Source organism: Phacochoerus africanus, chromosome 12 (assembly GCF_016906955.1).
Source record: "Phacochoerus africanus isolate WHEZ1 chromosome 12, ROS_Pafr_v1, whole genome shotgun sequence".
In the NCBI taxonomy this organism is placed as follows: domain Eukaryota; kingdom Metazoa; phylum Chordata; class Mammalia; order Artiodactyla; family Suidae; genus Phacochoerus; species Phacochoerus africanus.
The window spans coordinates 44,156,394-44,181,049 of NC_062555.1; the positions used below are offsets into that span (position 1 = coordinate 44,156,394).

At 40.1% G+C, this 24,656-nt stretch overlaps 1 protein-coding gene across 1 annotated transcript; it reads right to left on the bottom strand.

The window, feature by feature from the left end:
* Positions 1–1,409: 1,409 nt before the first annotated feature.
* ZNF658 (zinc finger protein 658) lies at positions 1,410–21,946 on the bottom strand. Its single transcript, XM_047755209.1, has 5 exons — positions 21,674–21,946; positions 19,079–19,137; positions 13,012–13,138; positions 12,487–12,582; positions 1,410–4,937 (listed from the first exon to the last, which is right to left on the bottom strand). Exons 2-5 carry the CDS (start codon positions 19,091–19,093, stop codon positions 2,329–2,331), a joined length of 2,847 nt encoding a protein of 948 aa, XP_047611165.1. The 5' UTR covers positions 19,094–19,137; positions 21,674–21,946; the 3' UTR covers positions 1,410–2,328.
* Between the last annotated feature and the right edge of the window lie 2,710 nt (positions 21,947–24,656).

The following is a 24,656-nucleotide window of genomic DNA, read 5'->3' on the forward strand; positions in this document are numbered from 1 at the left end:
GAGCTTTAGCCTAACACACAAGGACTGTGCTCAAGCCAGGTAAGTTTCCTATCAACTTTTACCCTTGCCTCCATCTGATATGAAAACTGGAAGAATGCCTTTTGCTGATGCAGATGGTTAATGGTTACTCCCCTCCTCCCCAGGGAGAGGAAATAACCGTGGCTCCAGTTTGTGTGGACAGATTTTTCTTCTGGTGGCCAGATTCTATTTTTAAGTCCCCCACACCCTTCTCAGCAGTGCATAGTGCAGCTGCAAACCATGGTGCAGCCTCTGGACAACCCATCTGCCCTCATCCAAGTTACCCACAATAAAGTTCATAATTGTACTTTATGGAGACGTTGGCTTCATTTTCTGGGTCTCAAACTTCCTTCTCAGTGCAGAGGATAGATATTTTTCAATATATCTGCCTCCCAACAAATGGCAAGCCTGCTGGGAACCCAAAACAAAACAGGCACAGGGGAAGGGATGGTGTCAAGGGAAAGCCCACTGTCAGCAGAGGAAAGCCCAAGATTTTTCCACATGCGGAGACCTAGCCAAGTTTTTGGAAAGTTTCAGACCAGTGCATGAGTCCAGGGATGCCCCCCAAATGCCCAAAGATTGCTGGAGATTCTACCCAAAGCATCAGGGAAAAGAAACTAAGGTCAGAAAGCAGACATGCTACAGCGGCAGTAACATACCTGCTACTTTGGGTCCTGACACTGAGTGTGAAAAATGAGCTCTGACTCAGGCAGGAACTAGAAAAAATTAAAGAGGCCCAAAAGAAGGACATAAACTATCACCCAGGAAAAGGAAAGCGGGAGTTCCCACTGTGGCACAGCAGGTTGGGGGTGTCTCTGCAGTGTCAGGACACAGGTTCAATCCTGGCCCGGCACAGGGGGTTAAAGGATCCCGAGTTGCCACAGCTGCAGTAAAGGTCACAACTGTGGCTCAGATCTGATCCCTGACCTGGGAACTCCATATGCCACCAGGTGGTAAAATTAAAAAAAGAAGGGAAAGTGATGGGCCCAGAGCAGGCATGGCTACTACCTTCTACTAGAACTCATTAGCAATAACAAATCCTCTGTTACACAGACTCATACAGATACACATTTATTGGTGTTGTCCACAGAATTCAAGTTATTCCTCGATCTTAAAGATGTCACATTCCACAGGAAGTTTGTGTACAGATAAACATATTATGTATTTTTCTATAAAAGTTAGTGTTGCAGGAGTTCCTGTTTTAGCTCAGCAGTTAATGAACCCAACTAATATCCACGAGGACTCAGGTTCAATCCCTGGCCTTGCTCGGTGGGTTAGCGATCCGGCGTTGCTGTGAGCTGTGGTTTAGGCCGGCAGCTATAGCTCCAATTAGACCTCTAGCCTGGGAACCTCAATATGCCACTGGTGTGGCCCTAAAAAGACAAAAAACAAAAACAAACAAACAAAAAAAGACAAAAACCAAAAAAACCCCAAACACTTCACACTCCACAGGGAGTTTGTGTACAGATAAATATATTCTTACATATTTTTCTATAAAAGTTGGTATTACATGTAAGACACAGTTTTGGTACATCGGTTCTAGTTGAGAATTTTTATCTTCAATTCTGAAACTCATCTGTTTCCTCAGGAAGGAACAAAGAAATTTATCTGAAGCAAACTCGGTATTTGCTTTAAAATGTCATTTATCAAAATATAAGATTTTAATCTAATCTTAATTATTTGATGTTAAATGAAGCCAACTCTGCTGAAAAGGCTTCTGTGTTTTTCCCTGAGATTTCTGATTTTACCAAAGGCTTCTGATCATTCAGGATATTGACAGAAGTTTCCTTCCCCAAGTAGAGTCCTTGATATACCATGACTGGTTAAATTCTTGTAGATCCGACATTTATTCATAGGGTTTAATCCAACTCTATCAGACAACCGGCTAAGCTATGTGCATTTAACCAATAGACTGAAATCTGTAAGAGCTCAACAGAGTAAACGCTTAATTCTCACTTAAAAACAAAATAAAACAAAACAAAAACTGGCAAGGATCTGTTAGTGGAGAATTGTTTCACCCAGTTATTGACTCTGGCTGCTTTTACCTTGTTCTCTACCATATTAAGTACATAGCACCCAAGTCTGCAATGAAAATCTCTCCATTCCAGTATAACACCGGACAGGAAGAATGTAAACTGACTTACGAAGGCCAGACTTAAATGTAATAGCATCATACTCTGGGACCAGGCCCCACTCAGATGAAAGAAAGACTGGGAAACTAAGACAAGCTATGTGCCTAGTGGAAAATGCACCTGCCTCCATGTGACATGAGTTTCTCTGTTCTGTGTTATCTAAAAAGTGTAACTTCCTTTAGAATTTTCCAAATTTATTACATGCAAGGGTTTTCTCTCTGGTGTGCATCCTGGTGTGATGTATTCTAAGAGCTGCCTTACGGATGAAGGTTTTTCCGCATTCGTAACATGCATAGGGTCTCTCCCCGGTGTGAATCCTCAGGTGTACTCCAAGAGTTGAATTCTGGGCAAAAGCTTTCCCACATTCATTACACTCATAGGGTTTCTCTCCTGTGTGAATTCTCTGGTGCGCACTAAGGTGTGACTTCTGAGAGAAAGTTTTCCCACATTCGTTACATTTGTAGGATTTTACACCTGTGTGAATTCTCTGATGTACTCTGAGGGTTGAATTATGGGCAAAAGGTTTCCCACATATGTTACATGCATAGGGTTTCTCCCCTGTGTGAATTCTCTGATGCACGCTCACATAGGACTTCTGGGAGAAGGCTTTCCCACATTCCTTACATTCGAAGGGTTTCTCCCCTTTGCGAGTCCTCAGATGTGCTTGGAGGTGCGATGTCTTGGAGAAAGTTTTCCCACATTCATTACATTCATAGGGTTTCTCCCCTTTGTGAATTCTCTGGTGTGCCCTGAGGGCTGAATTATCGGCAAAACTTTTCTCACATTCATTACATGCATAAGGTTTCTCCCCTGTGTGAGTTCTCTGATGTGCACAGAGGTGTGTCCTCTGGGAGAAAGTTTTCCTACATTCACTACATTCATAGGGTTTTTCTCCTGTGTGAATTCTTTTATGGACAATGAGGGCTGCTTTGTAGACAAAAGTTTTTCCACATTCATTACATTCATAAGGTTTTTCCCCTTTGTGAATTCTCTCATGTCCACTGAGGTATGATTTCTGGGAGAAGGTTTTCCCACATTCACTACATTCATAGGGTTTCTCACCTGTGTGAATCCTCTGATGTGTACTGAGGTGTGTCTTCTGGGAAAAAGTCTTTCCACATTCATTACATCTGTAGAGTTTCACCCCAGTGTGAATTTTCTGATGTGCTCTGAGGGTAGAATTATGGGCAAAAGTTTTCTCACAGTCATTACACTCATAGGGTTTCTCACCTGTGTGAATTCTCTGATGTGCTCTGAGGGCTGAACTGTGGGCAAAAGCTTTCTCACACTTGTTACACTTATAGGGTTTCTCCCCTGTGTGGATTCTCTGATGTACTCTGAGGGCCGAATTATGGGCAAAAGTTTTCTCACAGTCATTACATTCATAGGGTTTCTCTCCTGTGTGAGTCCTCTCATGTGTACTGAGGTGTGTCTTCTGGGAAAAAGTTTTCCCACATTCATTACATTCATAGAGTTTCACTCCAGTATGAATTTCCTGATGTGCTCTGAAGGTTGAATTATGGGCAAAGGTTTTCTCACAGTCATTATACTCATAGGGTTTCTCCCCCATATAAATTCTCTGATGTCTTCTGATGGTTGAATTATCAGCAAAAGTTTGCCCACAGTCATTACAATCATAGAGACTGAGCCCTGTATGAGTTCCAGGAGAATGAAGAGAATGTGAATCTGAACAAAAGGATTTCCCATATTCTTCACATTCATGAAGTTTTTCCTCTGGGTGGGTCCCCTTATGATGAATGAGGTGTGCTTCCTGGTAAAAGGATTTCCTGCATTCATTAAGTTCAGATGATTTCTCTCCTGTGTTACACTGCTCATGTACACTGAGGGCTGAGTTTTGATGGGAGGATTTCCCATCTTTATCACAATGGTAGAACTTCTCTTCTGTGTGAGATCTCTGATGTATTGTGCGGTCTACTTTCTGGCAGAAGGCATTTGTAAATCCATTATAAATACAGAATTTATCTCCAGTTTGTGTCTTCTGATGTACCATATGGGCCGAGCTCTGGCTCAAGCTTTCTTCACACATACTGCTTTCAAAAGCCCCTTGTCCCATAGCAGTTCTGTGAGGCTGAGTGAGAGGTGAATTCCTACTTAAGTTATTCTCACTTTCATTACATTCACAGTGTGTCAGAGCCATGGGAACTTCACTGTATTCCACAACAGTGGTTTTGTCACAGGATTTACCACATTCATTAAGATCAAAGCATTTCTCCCTTGGGCCAGTTCTTATGCAGTTAAAAGGAGTTGCTTTATCACAGTTTTCCCTAAATTCATTATACTTCCAGGATTCTTCTTCTGTTAGCAAACTCTTAGCTGTAACACAGATAGCCTTATCAAGTAAAAGTTTTCCAAATTCATGACATTCAAAAGACTGCTCTAGAGTTTGAAATTGATGATGATCTTCTGCATAACTGAGAGCTTTCAAATTTGTATTACATTTGTAAGACTGCTCTCCAGTATGAGTTTTCTCATGCTGAATATCCAGCTGCAACTTTTCACATACATTTACGTAATCAGTCTTCTTTCTTGAATAGTTCCCATCACTAATAATTAATTCAGAAACAAATGGCAAATTCATTCTACAAGAGTCACATTTACAGGGCCTTTTTCCTGAAAAATCTGGAGTTACATCAAGATTAAATGGTTTCTTTAGAACTTTCTGCTCTTCTTTACTCAATATTTTGTTATCAATGAATATTACTTGCCACGAATGTTTCTCTTGTTTTTCCTGGTTCTCCTCAATATGGTCATCAACTTTGTAATATCCTAAAATGAGAAAAATTGAAAACAACCTGTGAATCCTACATTTCCTATGGAGAGAGGCTTAACCTCATATGTTTTGTTATGTATTATATTCTATTGTTTCTGGACATGTTTCCAAAAATTCATAATTCACACACACAGACAGGAAGAGAGACTCTCTCTTACTCCTACTCCATGCTGTTAAAAACAAACAAACAAACAAACAGGTATTATTTCCAGTGCTGGCCAAGATGGAGCAACCTCATTTTCCCATCCTCTTACAATTAAAAATTCCGGGACAAAAAAAAAAAAAAAAAGGCAAACAAATGAAGATGCTAAAAAATGGAAGGAAGGTGGACTTTAGGACATAAGGAATGAGATGGCAAAGAATTTCAAGGCTTTTCCTTCTGTATCCTATATATCTTCTAAGCAGTACTATAGTGCTGAAAAAGCTTGAAAAACAAAGCCAACAATAGGTGGAGACAATAAGAGCTCCAAGAAGTCTGTGCCTTCTAGCCAAAGGTTTGAGAAAAAGAGACGATCCAATGGAACAAAAAACTTTTGTTTAAAATAATCTTATTTATTTATTTATTATTATTTATTTATTTATTCATTCATTCATTCAGCCATGCCTGTGGCACATGGAAGTTACCAGGCTAGGGATCAAACCGGTGTCACAGTGGTGACCCAAGCTGCTTCAGTGACAACAGTGGATCCTTAGCCCACTGAACCATAAGAGAACTCTCCAAAAAAACCTTTTTGACAATACTCATCCTACTCAAGCCAAAAAGAAAAAGGAACCCTTTTCTCTATGGCTCTGCCACAGATAGAAAGGATTGACACTCTTTCAAAATTTTCCTCTGTGAGCCAAACCAACAGGTCATAGGAAAAATTATGAAGAATCTGAAGAAAGTTCAATTAATGGAACACTACATGAGACGATAACAACAGCTGCCAGTAAAATTCTGCCTACCTACTCTATGGAATCTACAAGAGCAAGAGTACCAAATCTGTTTTAGGGCATAGGTAGCAACCCATAGCAAGTAGAGGAAGAAAAGAAGAAAATAAGAAGTATATAAATAAGAAAGGAGGCAGGAAAACATAGTAGGCCCAATATTAGAGTTAGAAAAGATAAAGGAGCATTTGTAAAAACCACACCCTCAAACCCAAGAACACAGTCTATTTAAAAAAAAAAAAAACAAAACAGCTAAATTCGCATTATTCTCAATGCACATGAAGCATTCATGAAGACAGACCACATGCAGGGCTGTAAGACACATATTCACAAATACAAAAGAATAGAAGTCAAATAAAGTACGATTTCAAGCCACAGAGAAATCATCATACTAGAAACCAGTAACAAAGTTATCTGGAGAAATACAAAATATTTGTAAATTAATACACTTCTAATTAACTCATGGGTCAGAGGAACCTCATAGAAAATTTAAATATTTTACATAAATGAAAACAAAACCATATAGAAACTGTGGGATGCAGTTAAAGCAATGAAGAGAAATAAATTTATAGCTTAAAATTTTTATATTAGAAAAGCAAGACTCCAATCAGTTACCTAAGTTTTTAGTTTAAAAAACTAGACAAAAAGAGGTTGAATAAAGAAAGCAAAAGAAAAAACAGTAAAAATTAGAGAAGATAAATTGAAAACAACAGAGAAAAATCAATCAAACCAAAGCTTATGTCTTTGACCACACTTTTTTTTTTTTCGATCTTTTTTAGTGCCCCACCAGTGGCACATGGAGGTTCCCAGGCTAGGGGTGGAATTGGAGATGTAGCTGCCAGCCTACACTACAGGCACAACAATGCCAGATCCGAGCCACATCTGCGACCTACACCATAGCTCACAGCAATGTAGGATCCTTAACCCACTGAGTGGAGCCAAGGATTAAACCCATGTTCTCCTGGATACTTTTTGGGTTTGTTACCACTTTGTCACCATGGGAACGCTGACCACAACTTTTTAAATGATAAAAACCAACAGAGGAAAAAGACACGCATTATCAATAATCAGAAAGAAATGCAAAAGGGACTATAACTATTGACACAAAAGACAATAAAGATATAATAAAAGAATATTAAGAGAAACTCCAGGCCCATAAATTTCACAATTTATATGAAAGAGACAAATGTCTTGAAAAATTAAATAAAACAGGACAATCCCTGGTGGCACAGCAGGTTAAGGATAAAGCATTGTCACTGCTGTGGCAGGATTCAATCCCTGGCCCAGGAACTTCCACATGCCACAGGTATAGCCAATTAAAAGAAAAAAGAAAAGAAAAAGAAAACAAAGCAACCAAACTCCCTGGAGAAAAATGAAACAATCCAAATAGATCAGTATTTATTTAAGAAACTGAAAATGTGGTTAAAAAAAAAAAATGTAGTTCCCCAAAACACCTCCAGGTTAAGACCGTTTTAACTAATGAGTTCCACCAATATTTAAGTAAGAAATAATACCAATTTTATGTAATTTCTCCTAGAAAATATAAGATGAGGGTATGTTTCCTAAACATTTTATGAGGTCTATATTATCCTCAAGCAAAACCTAACAAAAACAATTCAAGAATAGAGACTTAGAAGTTTCCTGGTGGCACATCAGGCTAAGGATCCAGTGTGGTTATTACTGTGGCTCTAGTTGCTTGCTGTGGTGCAGGTTCGATCCCTGGCCTGTGAACTTCCACATGCCACAGGTAGACAAAGACGACGACGAAGACGACGACGACGACGACGATGACTACGACGAAGAAGAAAGAAACCTAGTGACCAATATACTTCATAAGTGAAAAAATCCTGAAGAAAAAAGTAGCCAGAAGAACACAGCAATATATAAAAATAATAAATCAGGATCAAATGGGATTCATCCCAAGAATGCAAACTGTTGGGATACTTAAAAATTCAATAGGAGTTCCCTGGTGTCTCAGCAGGTTAAGAATCCAGTGTGGTCACTGCTGTGACATGGGTTCAGTCCCTGGCCTGGGAATTTCCACGTGCCACAGGTGCAATAATAACAACAACAAAATCAATAAATATAATTCACTATACTAATCATTTGTGGAATTAAAACCACAAAATCATATGAATTAAGGCAAAAAATTTTCACAAAACTCAAAGGGAATTCAAAAAAGCCTACAGCTAATATTATACTTAAGAGTGAGAGAGAATGCTTTAACTCTAATATTGGGGAAAAGACAAGGGGGTTTATTCTCAACACATTTATTGAAGCAGTGCAATATGGCAAGAATAAAAATGAAGATACACAGTTAGTCTACACAGACAGTCACATAAAGATCTTCAAAAGAGCTCCTTGAACTAATAAGTTTTGCAAGGCCAAAATACAAAGCCAAGACACAAAATCCAATCATATGCAAACAACTGAAATTTGAAATCAGATAAATAATATGAGTTACCTTAGCACTTAAAAAAAAAGGAATTCCCATTGTGGCTCAGTGGTTAATGAATCCAACTAGGAACCATGAGGTTTCGGGTTCGACCCCTGGCTTTGCTCAGAAGGTTAAGGATCCCAAGTTGCTGTGGCTGGGGTTGTAGGTGGCAGATGAGGCTTGGATCCCGAGTTGTTGTGGCTGTAGTGTTGGCTGGTGGCTACAGCTCTGATTCGACCCCTAGTCTGGGAACCTCCATATGCCGCCCTAGAAAAGGCAAAAAGACAAAAAACAAACAAACAAAAAAAGCATATCAGTATGCTGCAAAACACTCATAAAAGAAATCCTAAATAAATGGAGAGGTATATATTGTTTACACATTGGAAGACTTTACTGTTAAGATGTTATCATCATTCTTTTTTCCAACTTTCAGCATCTTATGTTTGTTTTATTTATATGTACAAAATATATAAGTAGTATTTAACTGTACTTAGTGGATGTAGTAGAAAAGAATATATTTACTCCATCTTTCCCCTGGTTAATGGTTTTTATATCTTGTTAATTCTTTTTGTTAAGCAGAGTCATAAACATATTTTCTGTATCATCATATAGAATATTTCTAGTTTTGGTTTAATAATCAGGTTTTAAAGCCACCTGAATGCAATTTTCTTATTTTGATGCATAAGATTGCCTCAGGATTTTTTTCTCCACTGTTCTTTGGGGATAGTACCACCTGTCAAAGACCAACCGTCTACAAAGCATATTTGTTCTTAGGCCTCCTTTTCTGTTTCACTAATTTGTTAAACTATTCCACTCCCAGCTCCACACTACTTACTACTTAACTACTCTGGGCTTTCCATAAAGCCTTGATATTTGGAAGAGCAAGTATGTTTCACTTTAACACAATCATCATTTAATCCTCTATAGGGAGACTTATTTAATGTCCACAGTATCTATTATTCAATCAGATGTGATATAATCTCCTACTCCTAGTGAATTTTAAGTTCTTAGAACTCCATTATTTTGTGATTTATGATCACTTATATCATACTGTTTGGTGCAATCATTGAAAGGCTTAAAGGTTTTCTTTAACCTGTGCTCTTGAGCTAGATGACCTTCTTTTGAGTTAATGCTTTTATTGCCTAAATTCAAACTTGAATGATAATAGAATATGATATCCTAAATTATTTATTTTTATTTTTTTATTACTCAAATGAATTTATCACATCTGTAGTTGTATAATGATCATAACAATCTGATTTCATAGGATTTCTATCCCACAGCCCAAGCACATCCCCCACCCCCCAAACTGTCTCCTCCAGAGACCATAAGTTTTTCAAAGTCTGTGAGGCAGCATCTGTTCCGCAAAGAAGTTCAGTCTGTCCTTTTTTCAGATTCCACATGTCAGTGAAAGCACTGGATGATGGTGTCTCATTGTATGGCTGACTTCACTTAGCACGGTAGTTTCTAGGTCCATCCACGTTGCTAAAATGCCAGTATTTCGTTCTTTTTAATGGCTGAGTAATATTCCATTGTGTATATGTACCACATCTTCTGGATCCACTCCTCTGTCGATGGACATTTAGGTCGTTTCCATGTCTTGGCTATTGTAAATAGTGCTGCAATGAACATCGGAGTACATGTGTCTTTGCAAGTCATGGTTTTCTCTGGATAGATGCCCAGGAGTGGGATTGCTGGATCAAATGGTAGTTCTATGTTTAGTTTTCTGAGGAATCTCCATACTGCTTTCCACAGTGGTTGCACCAGTTTACAATCCCACCAACAGCGTAGTAGGGTTCCTTTTTCTCCACACCCTTTCCAGCACGTATTGTTTCTAAATTATTTATTTTTATTGACTTAATAACTTTACCATTCCTTTATTACAATCTTTGTAAGATACTTATTGAGGGATATCATTTTTAGCCAATCGGTATGAATCAATCACTAACATTTAGTGACTGGGAGATATTCCTGATCTAAATTATGTCAGTCTTTATGTTATGCTGTCCATTAAATGGCTTCATAAAACAAAATTTCAATAAACACACAAAGTAATTTCATTTTTTAACCTGGGGAATTATTTTGAAATTATAACTTTTAAAATTCCTCAGATTGTTTATGAGTTTAGACAAAGGTCAATAAGCACATGAAAACAAAGACACTTGACAGCATTAGTGATCAGGGAAATTGTTATGGACAATTTATTCAGTATGTTGCGGCCCTAATGCCCAATGTAACTATATTTGGAGACAAGGATTCTAGGGAGGTAATTAAGGTTAAATGAGTTCATAAGGGTGGGGTCCTCATTTTATAGGACTGCTGTCCTTATAAGAAGAGGACGAAATGGGAGTTCCCGTTGTAGCTCAGCAGAAATGAATCTGACTAGCATCCATGAGGACACAGGTTCAATCCCTGGCCTTGCTCAGTGGGTGAAGGATCTGGCACTGCTGTGAGCTGTGGTGTAGGTTGCAGACGTGGCTCAGATCCTGCGTTGCTGTAGCTGTGGTGTAGGCCAGCTGGTACAGCTCTGATCTGCCCCCTAACCTGGGAACCTCCATATGCCGTGGGTGCGGCCCTAAAAAGACAGAAAAAAAAAAGAAAGAAGAAGAAGAGGAAGAAACATGAGGTCTCTCTGTCTCCATGAAGGCACAGCGGAAAACCCACGCAAAGACACAGTGAGAAGGAGGTCATCTGCAACCCTGGTGGCACCCTGATCTTCTCTTTCCAGTCTCCAGAACTGTGAAAAATATACTTCTGTTTTTTGGGGTTTTTTTTTTTTTTTTTGCCCCAACCAGTTATACTCTGAGTGTTCTCTTCTTTTCCCTGATCAAGCTCTTGAGTTCTTGAGTTTCATTTACAGTTGGCATACAGATCACTTCTTCTTTTTTTTTTTTCCTTTGGGTGTGTGTGTGTGTGTGTGTGTGTGTGTTTAGGGCTGCACCCACAGCATTATAGAAGTTCCCAGGCTAAGGGTCGAATCAGAGCTGTGGCCACCAGCCTACACCAGAGCCACAGCAACACAGGATCTGAGCTGCATCTGCAACCTACACCACAGCTCATGGCAATGCCGGATCCTTAATCCACTAAGCGAGGCCAGGGATCGAACCCAAAATCTCATGGTTCCCAGATGGATTCATTAACCACTGAGCCACGATGGGAACTCCCTATTTCTGTTGTTTAAGCTGGTATTTTGTTAGGCCAGCCCAGCGGACTAGTCCAGAATTGTAAATCAAAACCTTAATGATATACCACTTCATATCCACTAGGATGGCTAGAATTAAAAAGCCAGAAAGTTAGATAGTAAGTGTTAGTGAAGATGTGGAGAAATCAGAACCCTCACATGCTGTCAATGAGGAATGCAAAACAGCACAGCCACTTGGGAAAAGTCTGGCAGTCCTTCAGACAGAGTTACCATATAACCCAGCAATTCTACTCCTAGGTATAAACTCAAGAGAAAGAAAAGTATACGTCCATGCAAACATCTGTTAATGAACATTTGTATCAGCATTGCTCAATAGGTAAAGGATGGAATCGCCATGTCCACTGCCTGCTGAATGGACAAACAAGTGTGGTATATCCAGACTATGAAATATTATTTAGTGATGAAAAAGAGTGAAGTACTGATACATGATACAATATGAACCTTGCAAGGCTAAGTGAAAAAAAAAAAAACTGATCACAAAAAGACCATATAATGTGTGATTCCTTTTATGTGAACGGTACAGAATTAAAAAATCTATAGAGACAGAAAGTAGATTAGTAGCTGCTAGCACGGAAGGAGACAGGGGATAGGCAGGTGACAGCTGAAGGTTATGGGGTTTCCTTTTGAGGTGAAGAAAACTGACTGGTGATATTTACATACATCTAGGAATCTATTAAAAACCAGTAAATTGTACAATTTTTTTCTCTGGCTGCACCTGCAGCATGAGGAAGTTCCCGGGCCAGGGATGGAGCCTGTGCCACAGCAGCAACCCAAGCCACTGCAGTGTGACAACACTGGATCCTTAACCCGCTGTGCCACAAGGGAACTCCAAGTGAACTGTACACTTTAAATGGGTGAATTGTATGACATATGAATTACCTCAAAGAGCTATTTAAAAGGAAAAAAAAAAAACTTTCAGAAGTGTTCCCTTCTAGGGTCTAACTACTCCAGGTATTTTCTTGGCTCAGTGCTCACTCACCTGGGATGCTCTGGTTTAGGAATTCTTCCTCAGAGGACCAGGGCTCTTCACCTTGCTCCAGCTTGAAGATCACCTGGGGTTTGGTAATGCAACACCCTGCAAAAGTACCAACTGAAGCTATACATACACCAGATGCAGGCTTTTTAGTTTCTGAAGGTGGAGCAAAATGAATGCACTCATTTCAAGTTTTCCATGGAAAGTAATGACACATTGTTTATTTCTCTAAGGGTTTCAGCTACCTTAGACTTCTTAATCAAAAGCCTGAATAACATCAATCTCTATAAAGGGTCCATGTGGGGTTTTTTGGTTCGTTTGGGGTTTGGGGGCCCATGCCTAAAGCATGTGGAAATTCCTGGACCAGGGATCACACCTGGACCACAGCAGTGACAAAACACGGGATCCTTAACCAACTGCACTACAAGAGAACTCCTTTTTTGTGGCAGGGCAGGGGGGGGTCTATGTGTTTTGAAAATTGTTTACAAAAGGAAATATTCCAGAAGGAGCCACGTGGCGAGGTCTGCTCACCCAAGGAGACGAGGTGGCTGTAGTTCTCCAGCATCACAGCTCTGTACAGGCTTCTCTGAGCAGGGCCTACAAACCGCCACTCATCCTGGGTGAACTCCACAGTCACATCTTCAAATGACAGTGATCCCTGTAACAATAAATTCTGTTCAGAACTGGGTAACAAAGAAAATGCCTTTAAGGACTACTGCTTTTCCTGTTGACTTTTTCGGCTTTAAATCAAATCATAATAAAGATGCCTTTTTTTTTTTTTTTTTTTGGTCTCTTTAGGGCCGCACTTGCAGCCTCAGGAAGTTCCCAAGCTGGGGGTTGAATCAGAGCTACAGCCACTGGCCTAAGACACAAAGACACAGGCACAGCAATGCCAGATCCGAGCTGTGTCTGGGACCTACACCACAGCCCATGGCAAAGCCAGATCCTTAACCCACTGAGTGAGGCCAGGGATTGAAATCGTGTCCTCAAGGATACTAGTCGGGTTTGTTACTGCTGAGCCACAACAGGAACTCCCAAGGATGCCTATTTTTCACTTAATTTGCCTTTAACTCTATCCAATTAAAAAGATTTTTAACTGACTATAATTCATTTTTATCTATTTAGGTTTTTATGTATTATATATTTTACATATTTAGGTTTTAGATATTTATATATTTTATGTATTTAGGTTTTTATTTTAAAAATTTCAATATAAAGAGACTTCTTACAATGCTTTTTCAATATCCCATGGGATTATCCTGGGTATTCTAGAAAATTCTAGACTGTTCAAGCCCTCCTTGGACACCCTCACCATAAATAATGGGAGACGCGTCAGAGATTACACATAAACTGTGAAGATATTGTACAGATTTGAACTTAAGGTATAGAACACATGGAGTGCAAAGGACAACTTACCAAGGGCAGGTATGAAAGAACACTAACCAACACTGAAGTGACAGGTGTAGGAATATAACCAGAGAGCAGAAGCAGCAACCAATCTGATACTACTTTCTTGTGCAGCTACCCATCTAGCAGTATAAGCAGCTTCTCGAATGCTGCTACCGAACAATGACATTTGGGAAACAGGGAAAACAGTGTGTTAGAAGTTTAATGAGACAGATCTGTTCAGGCGGCTACTAAAGGGTCTGTGGATCATAAAACCTGAACTGTTCCTTTAATGAGGATACACATGGTTTCAGAACACAGAAGGGAGGTCTAGGGTGAAGACAAGCTTTAAGGATTTACTAGCAATTTATAAGGTAACTGAAGTTACCAGAGGTGATCAGTCCACCACTTGAGCACACACAGATTGAGGAACGAAAAGTAGAAAAAAATAGCACCGGAGGAATCATGAATATTAAGGAGGCTGGCAGAAAAAAGTAGAGGCCAAAAAGCCAACGAAGTTTTCTGAAGAGTAATAACAAAAAATCATGAAGGTAGAGTCTTAGAAACTGAGAAAAGAGAAAGTTTTCACAGCAAAAGAGGGTAGGAGGAGGGACAATTGCAGAGCTGCTATTTCAATGGGTATAAAGTTTCAGTTATACGAAATCATTAAGTTCTAGAAACATGCTGTACAGTGTTGTGCTTATAGATAACAATACTGTAATGTACACAGAAAAATGGGTATTCTCAACACACTAAAATTAGAAAGAAATGGGAGTTCCCGCTGTGGCCCAGTGGGTTAAGGATCTGCTGTTGCCACAGCTGTGCCATAGGTTACATCTGAGGCTTGGATTCAATCCCTGGCCCAGGAACTTCCATATGACAATGGATGCAGCAGAAAGTGGAAAAAAAAAAAAAAAAATAGAAAGAAATGGAACTGGATTAAGAGATAAGAGGACAGAAATCACCTTTCCCCAGTGTTATTTATTCAACTATTTATTCATTCATGTCTTTAGTCTTAACTGAGTAAATACCTCCTCTGTGTGAAGCTCAATGGTAGGAACTGGTAACTAAAATAAATGAATAAAAGAAAAGCAACACTTCTCATAAAATTTACTTTAATCCAAAAGAAAAAATAAAAAAAAAAGAAAGACAACTATATTTCTCAAAAAAATTAATGAGAAAAGTGTCACTGTTTTCATTTTTGCCAACTTCTTTAATATCTGGCTTAATAAAAAGCAACTGAATTTAAAAAAAAAAAGTAAGATAAAAAGTGACGTGAGTGAAAATGATGAGGTAGCGATCCAAGAATATTTTCTCCTCCATAATAAGCAATGAAAAAAATAGCAAAAATTGTAGAAGTAACTAAAGGCAATCTATGGAACATTTATACAAGAAGAAAAAAAAAAGACTGAAGCACACTAAGAAAAGTGACATTGTGTCCTTTTAACTTGGCCTGTTTCTATTCCTCTCTGTGCAACAGTTTAAGAACCAACAATCTGCAATTACAGTTAAAATCAGCAATCACTGAAGCAGCAGAACTAGGCTGGAGTACTATCAAAGCCTCACTTTGGAGTTCCCAGTGTAGCACAGTGGGTTAAGAACCTGACTAGTATCCATGAGGATGCGGATTCAATCCCTGGCCTCACTTAGTGGGTTAAAGATCTGGCATTGCCACAAGCTGTGGTACAGGTCACAGATGCAGCTGAGATCCCACATTGCTGTGGCTGTGGTGTAGGCCAGAAGCAGCAGCTATGAGTTGACCCCTAACCCAGGAACTTCCATATGCCATGGGTGCGGCCCTAAAAAAAAAAAAAAGCCTCACTTCAAGAAAACTCACTTGGTCTGTTTGTTTTTTTTGTCCTTTTGCCTTTTCTAGAGCCGCTCCCACAGCATATGGAGGTTCCCAGGCTAGGGGTCTAATTGGAGCTACAGCTGCCGACCTAGGCCAGAGCCACAGCAACGCAGGATCCAAGCCGCGTCTGCAACCTACACCACAGCTCACAGCAACACTGGATCCTTAACCCAGTGAGCAAGGACAGGGATCGATCCCGCAACCTCATGGTTCCTAGTCGGATTCGTTAACCACTGAGCCATGACAGGAACTCCTCATTTGGTATGTTTGGAGGCTCCCTGAAAGACTCTACTCACAAGGGTGTCTTTATTTGAGCTAACTCAGAGCTCTCATAGTGTGAAAAGCCTCAGCCTCAGTGGCACTGGTCAAAAACATTTAAAGGCATTTGTTTAACTTTGTGGCTACCTGAGGCAAACAATGGCCTAACCAAAAAGCTTAAAAGGAAAAGCTGGGAAATGAGTTACCATAAGGTTCTGAAGACTCCCATATATTTCTGAGAATCAGAAGGCCACACACATGCACAGGTTCTAAGCATGCTCTGGAAAGATGTAAAACCTTGGGTTCTCTAAGTGACCTTGAGGTTTGGTGTAAGAAGGAAGTGAAGGCTAATGCAAAGTTGTAAATTGCCTATCTGACCATTGAAAAAATGCCCTGACATGCACAAAGCCCCTTAGCAAAGACTGGGAGACTTCCTGGTTCCAGGAATTTAACGAAATTTCTGTAAAGACTTCCCAAGAACAGATGACAAGAAATACAGGCTCTATAGAATTAACTCAGAAAAGTCACTAAACAAATAAATTTCAACAATGACTACTATGGAGGGGAGAAATTAGGATTCCCTGAGTTGCTACATTATTCTATTTAAAATGTCCAGTTATCAAGACAATAAGAAAGTAAGACATCTATGCAGGAAAAAGTGTGTAAGCAATAGAAACTGCTCCTGAGGAAGTAGATGCTGGACTTCCCAGGCAATGACATTAAATCAGCTATTTGAAATACAGCCAAGGACCTGGAGAAATCTCTAAGGACCAAAGGAAAGTATAACAATATTTCACTATATAAAGAATCTCAATAAAGAGATGAACATGATTTTTAAAAAAAGAAGTAAATAGCTCGAGTTGAAAAGTACAAAGACTGAAAACAAAACTTTCACTAGAGGGGTTCAACAACAGATTTAAACAGGTGGAAGAAAGTATGAAAGAGCTGGATAATATGCCCACTGAAATTACACAACATGAGAAACAATAAAGACAAAAAATAAACATGGGATAACATTAAGTTTACAAATATATGCATAGGAGTTCCTGTTATGGCTCAGTGGAAATGAATCTGACTAGTATCCATGAGAATGCAGGTTCTATTCCTGGCCTCGCTCAGTGAGTTAAGGATATGACATTGCTGTGAGCTATGGTGTAGGTCGAAGATGTGGCTTGGATCCTGTGTTGCTATGGCTGTGGTGTAAGCAGGCACTGTAGCTCCGATTCAACCCCTAGCCTGGGAACCTCCATATGCAGCTGTTGTAGCCCCAAAAAGACAAGAAACAAAACAAAACAAAACCCAAATATATGCACAATGAGAGTCCCAGACATAGGAGAAAAAACATCTGAAAGAATATTTGAAACAATATTGGCCAAGAAATTTGCAAATCTCATGAAAAACATTAATCTACACATCCAAGAAACTCAACAAACCTCAGGTAGTATAAACCCAGAGCAAGCGATCCGCATCGCGACAACAGCAATCAAACTGTCAAAAAGACGAGGAGCCAAGACTGAAAAGCATAATGAATGAAACTAAAACACACGCTCCAACCATGCACAAAAATAAACTCGAAAGGCTTAAAGACTTTAAACATAGGCTCAGGACACCATAAAACTCCTGAGGAGAACATAGGCAAAACATCCTCTGACATAAGCTGTACAAATGTTTTCTTACGTCAGTCTCCCAAGGCAATAGAGATAAAAACAATAAATAAATAAATGGGACCTAATCAAACTTCCAAGCTATTGCACACAGCAAGGGAAACCATAAAAAAATTTTTTTTTAATTTAAAAAAAAAGACCAACAACAACGAAAAGACAACCCAGAATGGGAGAAAACAGTTGCAAATGAGGCAACCGACAAACAACAAAAAACAAATAACCTAACTGAAAAATGGGGAGAAGATCTCAAAAAACATTTCTCCAAAGAAGACATATGGATGGCCAGTAGGCACATGAAAAAATGCTCCAAATCACTAATTATGAGAGAAATGCAAGTCAAAACCATAATGACGCACCACCTCACACCACTCAGAATGGCCAACATGAATAAGTCTACAAATAACATGCTAGAGGATGTGGAAAAAAGAGAGTCCTCCTACACTGTCGATGGGACTGTAAATTGGTACAACCACTACGGAAAACAGTATGAAGGCTCTTCAGAAAACTAAACACAGAACTATCATATGATCCAGCAATACCCCTCCTAGGCATATAACCAGACAAAACTATAATTCAAAGAGATACATGCATCCTGATATTCACAGCACTATTCAGAATAGCCAAGGCATAGAAGGAACCTAAATGTCCATCAACATACGAATGGATTAAGAAAATGTGGTACAGGAGTTCCCGCTGTGGCTCAGTGGAAACGAATCTGACTAGGAACCGTGAGGTTGTGCGTTCGATCCCTGGCCTCATTCAGTGGGTTAAGGATCTGGTGTTGCCTTGAGCTGTGGTATAGGTTGCAGATGAGGCTCAGAGCTGTGGTATAGGTAGCTGTGGCTCTGGCGCAGGCTGGTGGCTACAGCTCCAATTAGACTCCTAGCCTGGGAACCTCCATATGCCACAGAAGCGGCCCTAGAAAAAGGCAAAAAGACAAAAAAACAAAAACAAACAAACAAACAAAAAACCCTCAGAAATAAATTTGGAACTCCAATTAGCTAAATTTGTAGTATCAGAGGGTCTGCTAATATACATATGCCACTTTTGCTCCCCTATTCATCTGTACATTTGATCCTTGAACAATTAAGGCGTTAGGGGTACCCACCCTCTACACAGTTGAAAATCTTCATTTAACTTAGTCCTCTGAATACACGCTTTCTCTGTATCTGTAGTTGCACATTCTGAGATTCAACCAACTACAGATAAAGGAGTACTTAGTATTTGAGTGTAGCAATGCAGTATTTACTTTTTTTTTTAAATCCATGTACAACTGGACATGTGAAATTCAACCTCATGTTGTTCAAGGGTTAACGGTATTTTTATACCTTCTCTGAATGCATCTGATCTATTTCTACTCTTCCATGTTAATGCACAGACACTTAAGCCCTTATAGAATACACTGCAAAACAAACAGGTTACTAAAAACTCAACTCACCTGAGCTATGTTCATTTTCTACTGCTCCTGGAAAAATGTAAAGACCTGTGAAGGTTCAGCTGGGGAGGAGAAAAGAGAAATGGAGTCATGAGAAACCCGATCTGTCTTACAACTCCTATTTACATCTGCCTAACAATCTCAGAACACCAGCTAGAGAAAAGGCTTCCTGTAGAACGTTCCTTTGGACATGCTTGAGACGGAACAGGAAGGACCACACAAAGGCAGCACCACCTGACATGTGCATCTCTGACATGATTATGTTGACCTTAACCTTGAATTTTCAAAGTCAGGTAAACTGCTTTTTATCAATGAATTAACAATTTATGTTCCCCTCTACTAATAAATCACCATAATAAAAAGCAACAACAAAAATAAAACAGAGGATGGGTTAAACAAACTCAGGTATACGGGAGGTGACATCCTCCACCTTCATTAAAAGTCATGTTGTCAGGAAACAACTCAGGCTGGATTGTTAATCAAGTTCTTGAGTTTATGCCTTGAGTTAGAGCTGAAATAAAGATGGGATGCTTTATGCAAGAAATGTATTTTTAATTGTTTGTTTTAAAATGGCTGCAATTTCTGGAGTTCCTGTTGTGGCTCAGCAGTAAAGAACCCAATTAGTATCCATGAGGAGGATACTAGTTGGTCTTGTTCAGTGGATTAAGGACCCAGCCCTGGCCAAAAGCTGTGGCGTAGGTCACAGATGCAGGTCACAGATGCAGCTCAGATCCTGTGTTGCTCAGGCCATCTCATAGGCTGGCAGCTGCAGCTCCAATTCACCCCCTAGCCTGGGAACTTCCATATGCCTCAGGTGCAGGCCTAAAAAGACTGAAGAAAAAAAAAAAAAAAAAGATTACACTTTCTAAGAAAAGATATCTTGATAACATGTTTATAGTACTTAGCTGTGGAAATAAACATCACTGTGCTTGGTTCTGCCCTACAGAACCCAGTGAATCTACAAAAAATCATTCATTTGAGACCCAGTATTTTGGGGCTTCCAAGGGTCCAATATAGAAAACCCTTCTTCTACTGTCATTTTATTATTCTCTATGTTCAGAAACAGAAAAAACTCCTCTACATCCATATCCATCGTCAAACATGGTATCTGGTTATGCTCATGGAGTGAGAGCAGCTCAAAATCTGGAAAGAGTGAGGGGGAAATGAAGAAAATTGGGTGCTACTCAGGATTTCATCAGTTCTGCCTTCTTAAACCTCCTTGGATATCAGGTCCTTACCAGCCATCCTGTAAAGTGTCTTTTCCTGTGCCACCTGACACCCATCCCTCTCAATCTCTGGTTACCACCTTCTCAAAGTTGGTCCACAGTGTCCACTGTCACAGTCTGTGATGGGTTTCCAGCTGTGACAACATCACAAAGTCTGACTCATGCTACACTAGGATCAAGAACTGCTTCTGGTGGAGCAACTCACAACCTGTTCCTTTCTAGAACTTTCTGCCTGTGGTCTGAAGCTGTGATGAGGTGTGTGTCAGAAGAGCTGTTCTTCAAAGTAGCAGTTGTTCTTGGGACTCCCTCTTGCTGCCTTAAAAGAGCTACTTTGCTCCAGAGGGGCCAGAGAAACAAATTCACTTTGAAACCTTCATCTAACACTCCAAATTTGACGTTTGGGGAATTCACAAGAAATATACTGACCAGTATGTTGCCATTAGCTACATTGAACTTCTACACCTGAAGTGTAGATTAGTGGCCCGGGTCAAAATAACATTTTGGCTGTACTTAATTAAATACATTAGTGAAATTAACCTCACCTTTTCTTCTTTTTACTGTGGCTACTAAAAAAATTTTTAATTAATTTTGCTTTATCTTTCTATTGGCCAGCACGGCATTAGATGATCAGACTGTGTTTTGAAAATCGAGACGGCCTGGCCGGTTCAGTACAGCTCTGTCCAGGAGCTCTGGAGAGAATCCACAAACCCCAGTATGTATTTCCCACATGACAAGATTCTGTCAGTATGCATTTTACAATCATGTCTCTGGAATTTGGGGACAGGCTGCCATGATCTCCAAAGGTTGCAATTCTGAGTCTGGGGCAGGGAGGATATTAGGAAGAGCAAGAGATAGAAAGTAAAATCTATTCGTATTTGCATCCTACTTCTCACCCTCCAGCTTGTGTCCCGGGATATATCATTCCGCCCACATGAAATCCCTTTCACTTTAAAAAAAAATGGCATGTTTATAAAGACAAGCAGACTTGCTATGAGGGTTAAGCGAAATACCAAAGGGAAAAAAGCAGCTTACACAGTGATGATTACAATCACTTGACAAAATGTTTTGCAGAAGACACCTTTTTTAATTCTCAGAAAAACTGCACGTTCATGGTGAACGTTATAAAGGTGCATTCTTCTGTTGCTTGCGATCCTTGCACCGGGCCGGCACCAAATACATCTCCTCTGGACAAGGCTTCGGCCCTACCTGTGCCCCTGGAGCAGGCGGGGCAGGACCTGCCCGGACTAGGGGTCTGGGAGAGGGACAGACCCGCCCGGAGGGTCCCGGGATTTCCTGCTCCGGTTCCCCGGACACTAGCTACCTGACCTAGCAGGACCCCACGCCGCGTAGAGCCAGATCCCGGGGCTCTCACCTACGGATAGCAGCCTTGGCTCCAGCACCGACCCCAAATGGCCGAGATCTCTTTTTCAGTCCCAGGAGGCGGAGGAGAGTAGGAGGGGCTCGATGTGCACATGCGCAGAATGAGCTCCGAGGACCCTTTCCCGGAGAGCTGAGCGGCGGGCGGGTAATATTCAAGACTACATTTCCCATAAATCCTTGAGACCGTAGGAGGTAAGGTTAGAAAGCTAGAAGTCTTGATGTTGGACCTGATCGCTGGCGACTCTTCTCAGGAATGGGTTCAGACTTAAAAGTTATGATATAACATATTGCAAAGTATGTTTTTCCATCAGATCTTGGTTGGAAAAAAATAACAGAGCCAGAGACAGCAATTTGGGAAACACGAATATGGACTAGATTTAAGAATTACTAGGGAAAATTACCATTACTTTGGATAGTGCCATAATATTCGGACGATATAGGAAATTGATCTTATTTTTTAAAGCTACATACTGAAATATTTGCAGTTATGAAATCATGTATTTATAATTTACTTTTTTTTTTTCTTCCATTTTTAGGGTCGCGTCTGTGGCACATGTAAGTTCCCAGGCTAGGGGTCTAATCAGCCACCCATGCATAGCCAGGCGGGAGGTGGGCGGCATCTGCCACCTATGCAGCTGTCAGGGCAACACTGAGCGAATCCAGGGATGGAACCCACATCCTCGTGGATACTAGTCCGGTTCTTAACCTGCTGAGTCACAATGGGAACTCCGGTGGAATTTACTTTTTAAAAATTAAGCAGAGCAGTTTGAGGAAGCAAATATGGCAGTAGGCTAAGAATTGTTAAGTCGTGTAATAGGTGTATATGATGCTTGTTTTACTATTTCTGTTTTTCCGAATGTTTGAATTTCTTTTTAACATTCAGGAGAAGACGTGCAGGTGGGGGTGGGGAGGTGGTGGAGGAGGGTTAGGGAGGGTTTATGGCCCCTCAAGAAGTGTTCCTTTTAAAACACAGCTGCCAAGAGAAGTGAAGGTACAACTGTTATGAATTCCACTGTGAAATAGAAAAAAACTACAAGATGGAAGCAGTATTACATAAAAGGGTAAATTTTGTGACCAGGAGAGGGAGAGGGAGGGAGTAAGCTAGCTATTCAAAATTACACAAGTAATACTTGAAAATACATACAACCCCAAATAAGGAAAGTGTTATCAATTTATAACTGTGATCAATTACTAACCTGGCTTGTATAGTGGAGATTGTGTTCAGCTTTATAAAACTCCCAATCTATCACCCAAGAGTGGGTGTATCATTTTGCATTCTCGCCAGCGATGAATGAAAGTTCTCTTGCTCCCCATCCTCATAGCTGTAGGTGTTGTCAGTGATTTGGATTTTGTTCATTCCAGAAGTGGAATGATATCTCATAATTTGCAATTCTGTAATAACGCCTGATGCTGGGGTTCTTTTTATATTTCTATTTGCCATCAGTGTATATTCCTTTTTGAAGATGTTAAATTTTAATAGCGATTTGTGTATTTTAGATAAAACTTCTTTGGTAGGTTTGTCTTTTGCAAATATTTTCTCTCAGTCTCTGCCCTGTCTTTTTATTTTCATAGAGCAGAAGTTTTTAACTTTGATGGATTCAACTGATCATCTTTGTTCATTCATGGATTGTGCTTTTGATGTTATCTAAAAACTCATTGCTAAACTCGAGGTCGCTTAGACATTCTCTAGAAGCATGTTATTTTCTAGAAGTCTTATAAGGTTTGCATTTTAAGTTTATGATCCTTTTATTTTTTTAAATGGCCACACCCGTGGGCATATGGAAGTTCCTGGGCCAGGAATTGAATCTGAGCCACAGCTTCGACCTACACCACAGCTGCTGCAATGCCAGATCCTTTAACCTACTGCATGGGGCTAGGGATCAAACCTGTGACTTTGCAGTGACCCAAGCCGCTGCAGTCAGATTCGTAACCCACTGTGCCACAGTGGGAACTCCTATTATCCATTTTGAGTTAATATTTATGAGAAGTATAAGGTTTGTGTCTACACTTATTTATTTTTGCATGTGGGAGTCCTCTTGTGGTGTACAAGGTTAAGGATCCTGCATTACCACTGCAGTGGCTTGGGTCGCTGCTGTGGAGTGGGGTTTGATCCCTGGCTGAGGAACTTTCCATATGCCACAGAGTAGCCAAAAAAAGGTTTTATTTTTTTCAACAAATGGTGCTAGAACAATCAGACAGTCACAGGCAAAGATTGCCTTTTTTTTTGCATTTTATTTTTTATGCTTTTTTTTGTCTTTTTTTTTTTGTTGTTGTTGTTGTTGCTATTTCTTGGGCCGCTCCCGTGGCACATGGAGGTTCCCAGGCTAGGGGTCGAATCGGAGCTACAGCTGCCTGCCTACACCACAGCCACAGCATCGCCAGATCCGAGCTGTGTCTTCTATCTATGTCCACAGCTCACAGCAATTCTAGATCCTTAACCCACAGAAAAGCCAGGGATTGAACTTGCATCCTTATGGACACTAGTCAGGTTTTTTACTGCTGAGCCATGACGGGAACTCCCAGACTGTCTTTTCTTCATTGAATTGTCTTTGCTTCTTTGTCAAAAAGTTGAAAATATTTGTGTGAATCTATTTCTGGGCACTATTTCATTCTTTTTTAAGGTCGAGTAGTAAGTATTCCATTGTGTATATGAATCACATCTTCTTTATCCATTCATCTCTTGCTGGACATTTAGGTTGTTTTATGTCTTGGCTATTGTGAGCAGTGCTGCTGTAAACATAGCCATCATTTTATTTTATTTTATTTTATTTTATTATTTCATTTTATTTTGCCTTTTCTAGGGCCACTCCCATGGTATGTGGAGGTTCCCAGGCTAGGGGTTGAATCAGAGCTGCAGCCGCCAGCCTACGCCACAGCCACAGCAACGTGGGATGCGAGCCACGTCTGCAACCTACACCACAGCTCATGGCAATGCCGGATCCTTAACCCACTGAGGAAGGCCAGGGATCGAACCC

What these genes read in the sequence shown, in the direction of transcription:
- ZNF658 (XM_047755209.1), bottom strand. An exon ending in CAGCCACCTCGTCTCCTTGG is followed by an intron (nt 12,583 to 13,011) that starts GTGAGCAGACCT and finishes GTACTTTTGCAG; the next exon opens with GGTGTTGCATTACCAAACCC. An exon ending in CCTAAACCAGAGCATCCCAG is followed by an intron (nt 4,938 to 12,486) that starts GTGAGTGAGCAC and finishes TTCTCATTTTAG; the next exon opens with GATATTACAAAGTTGATGAC.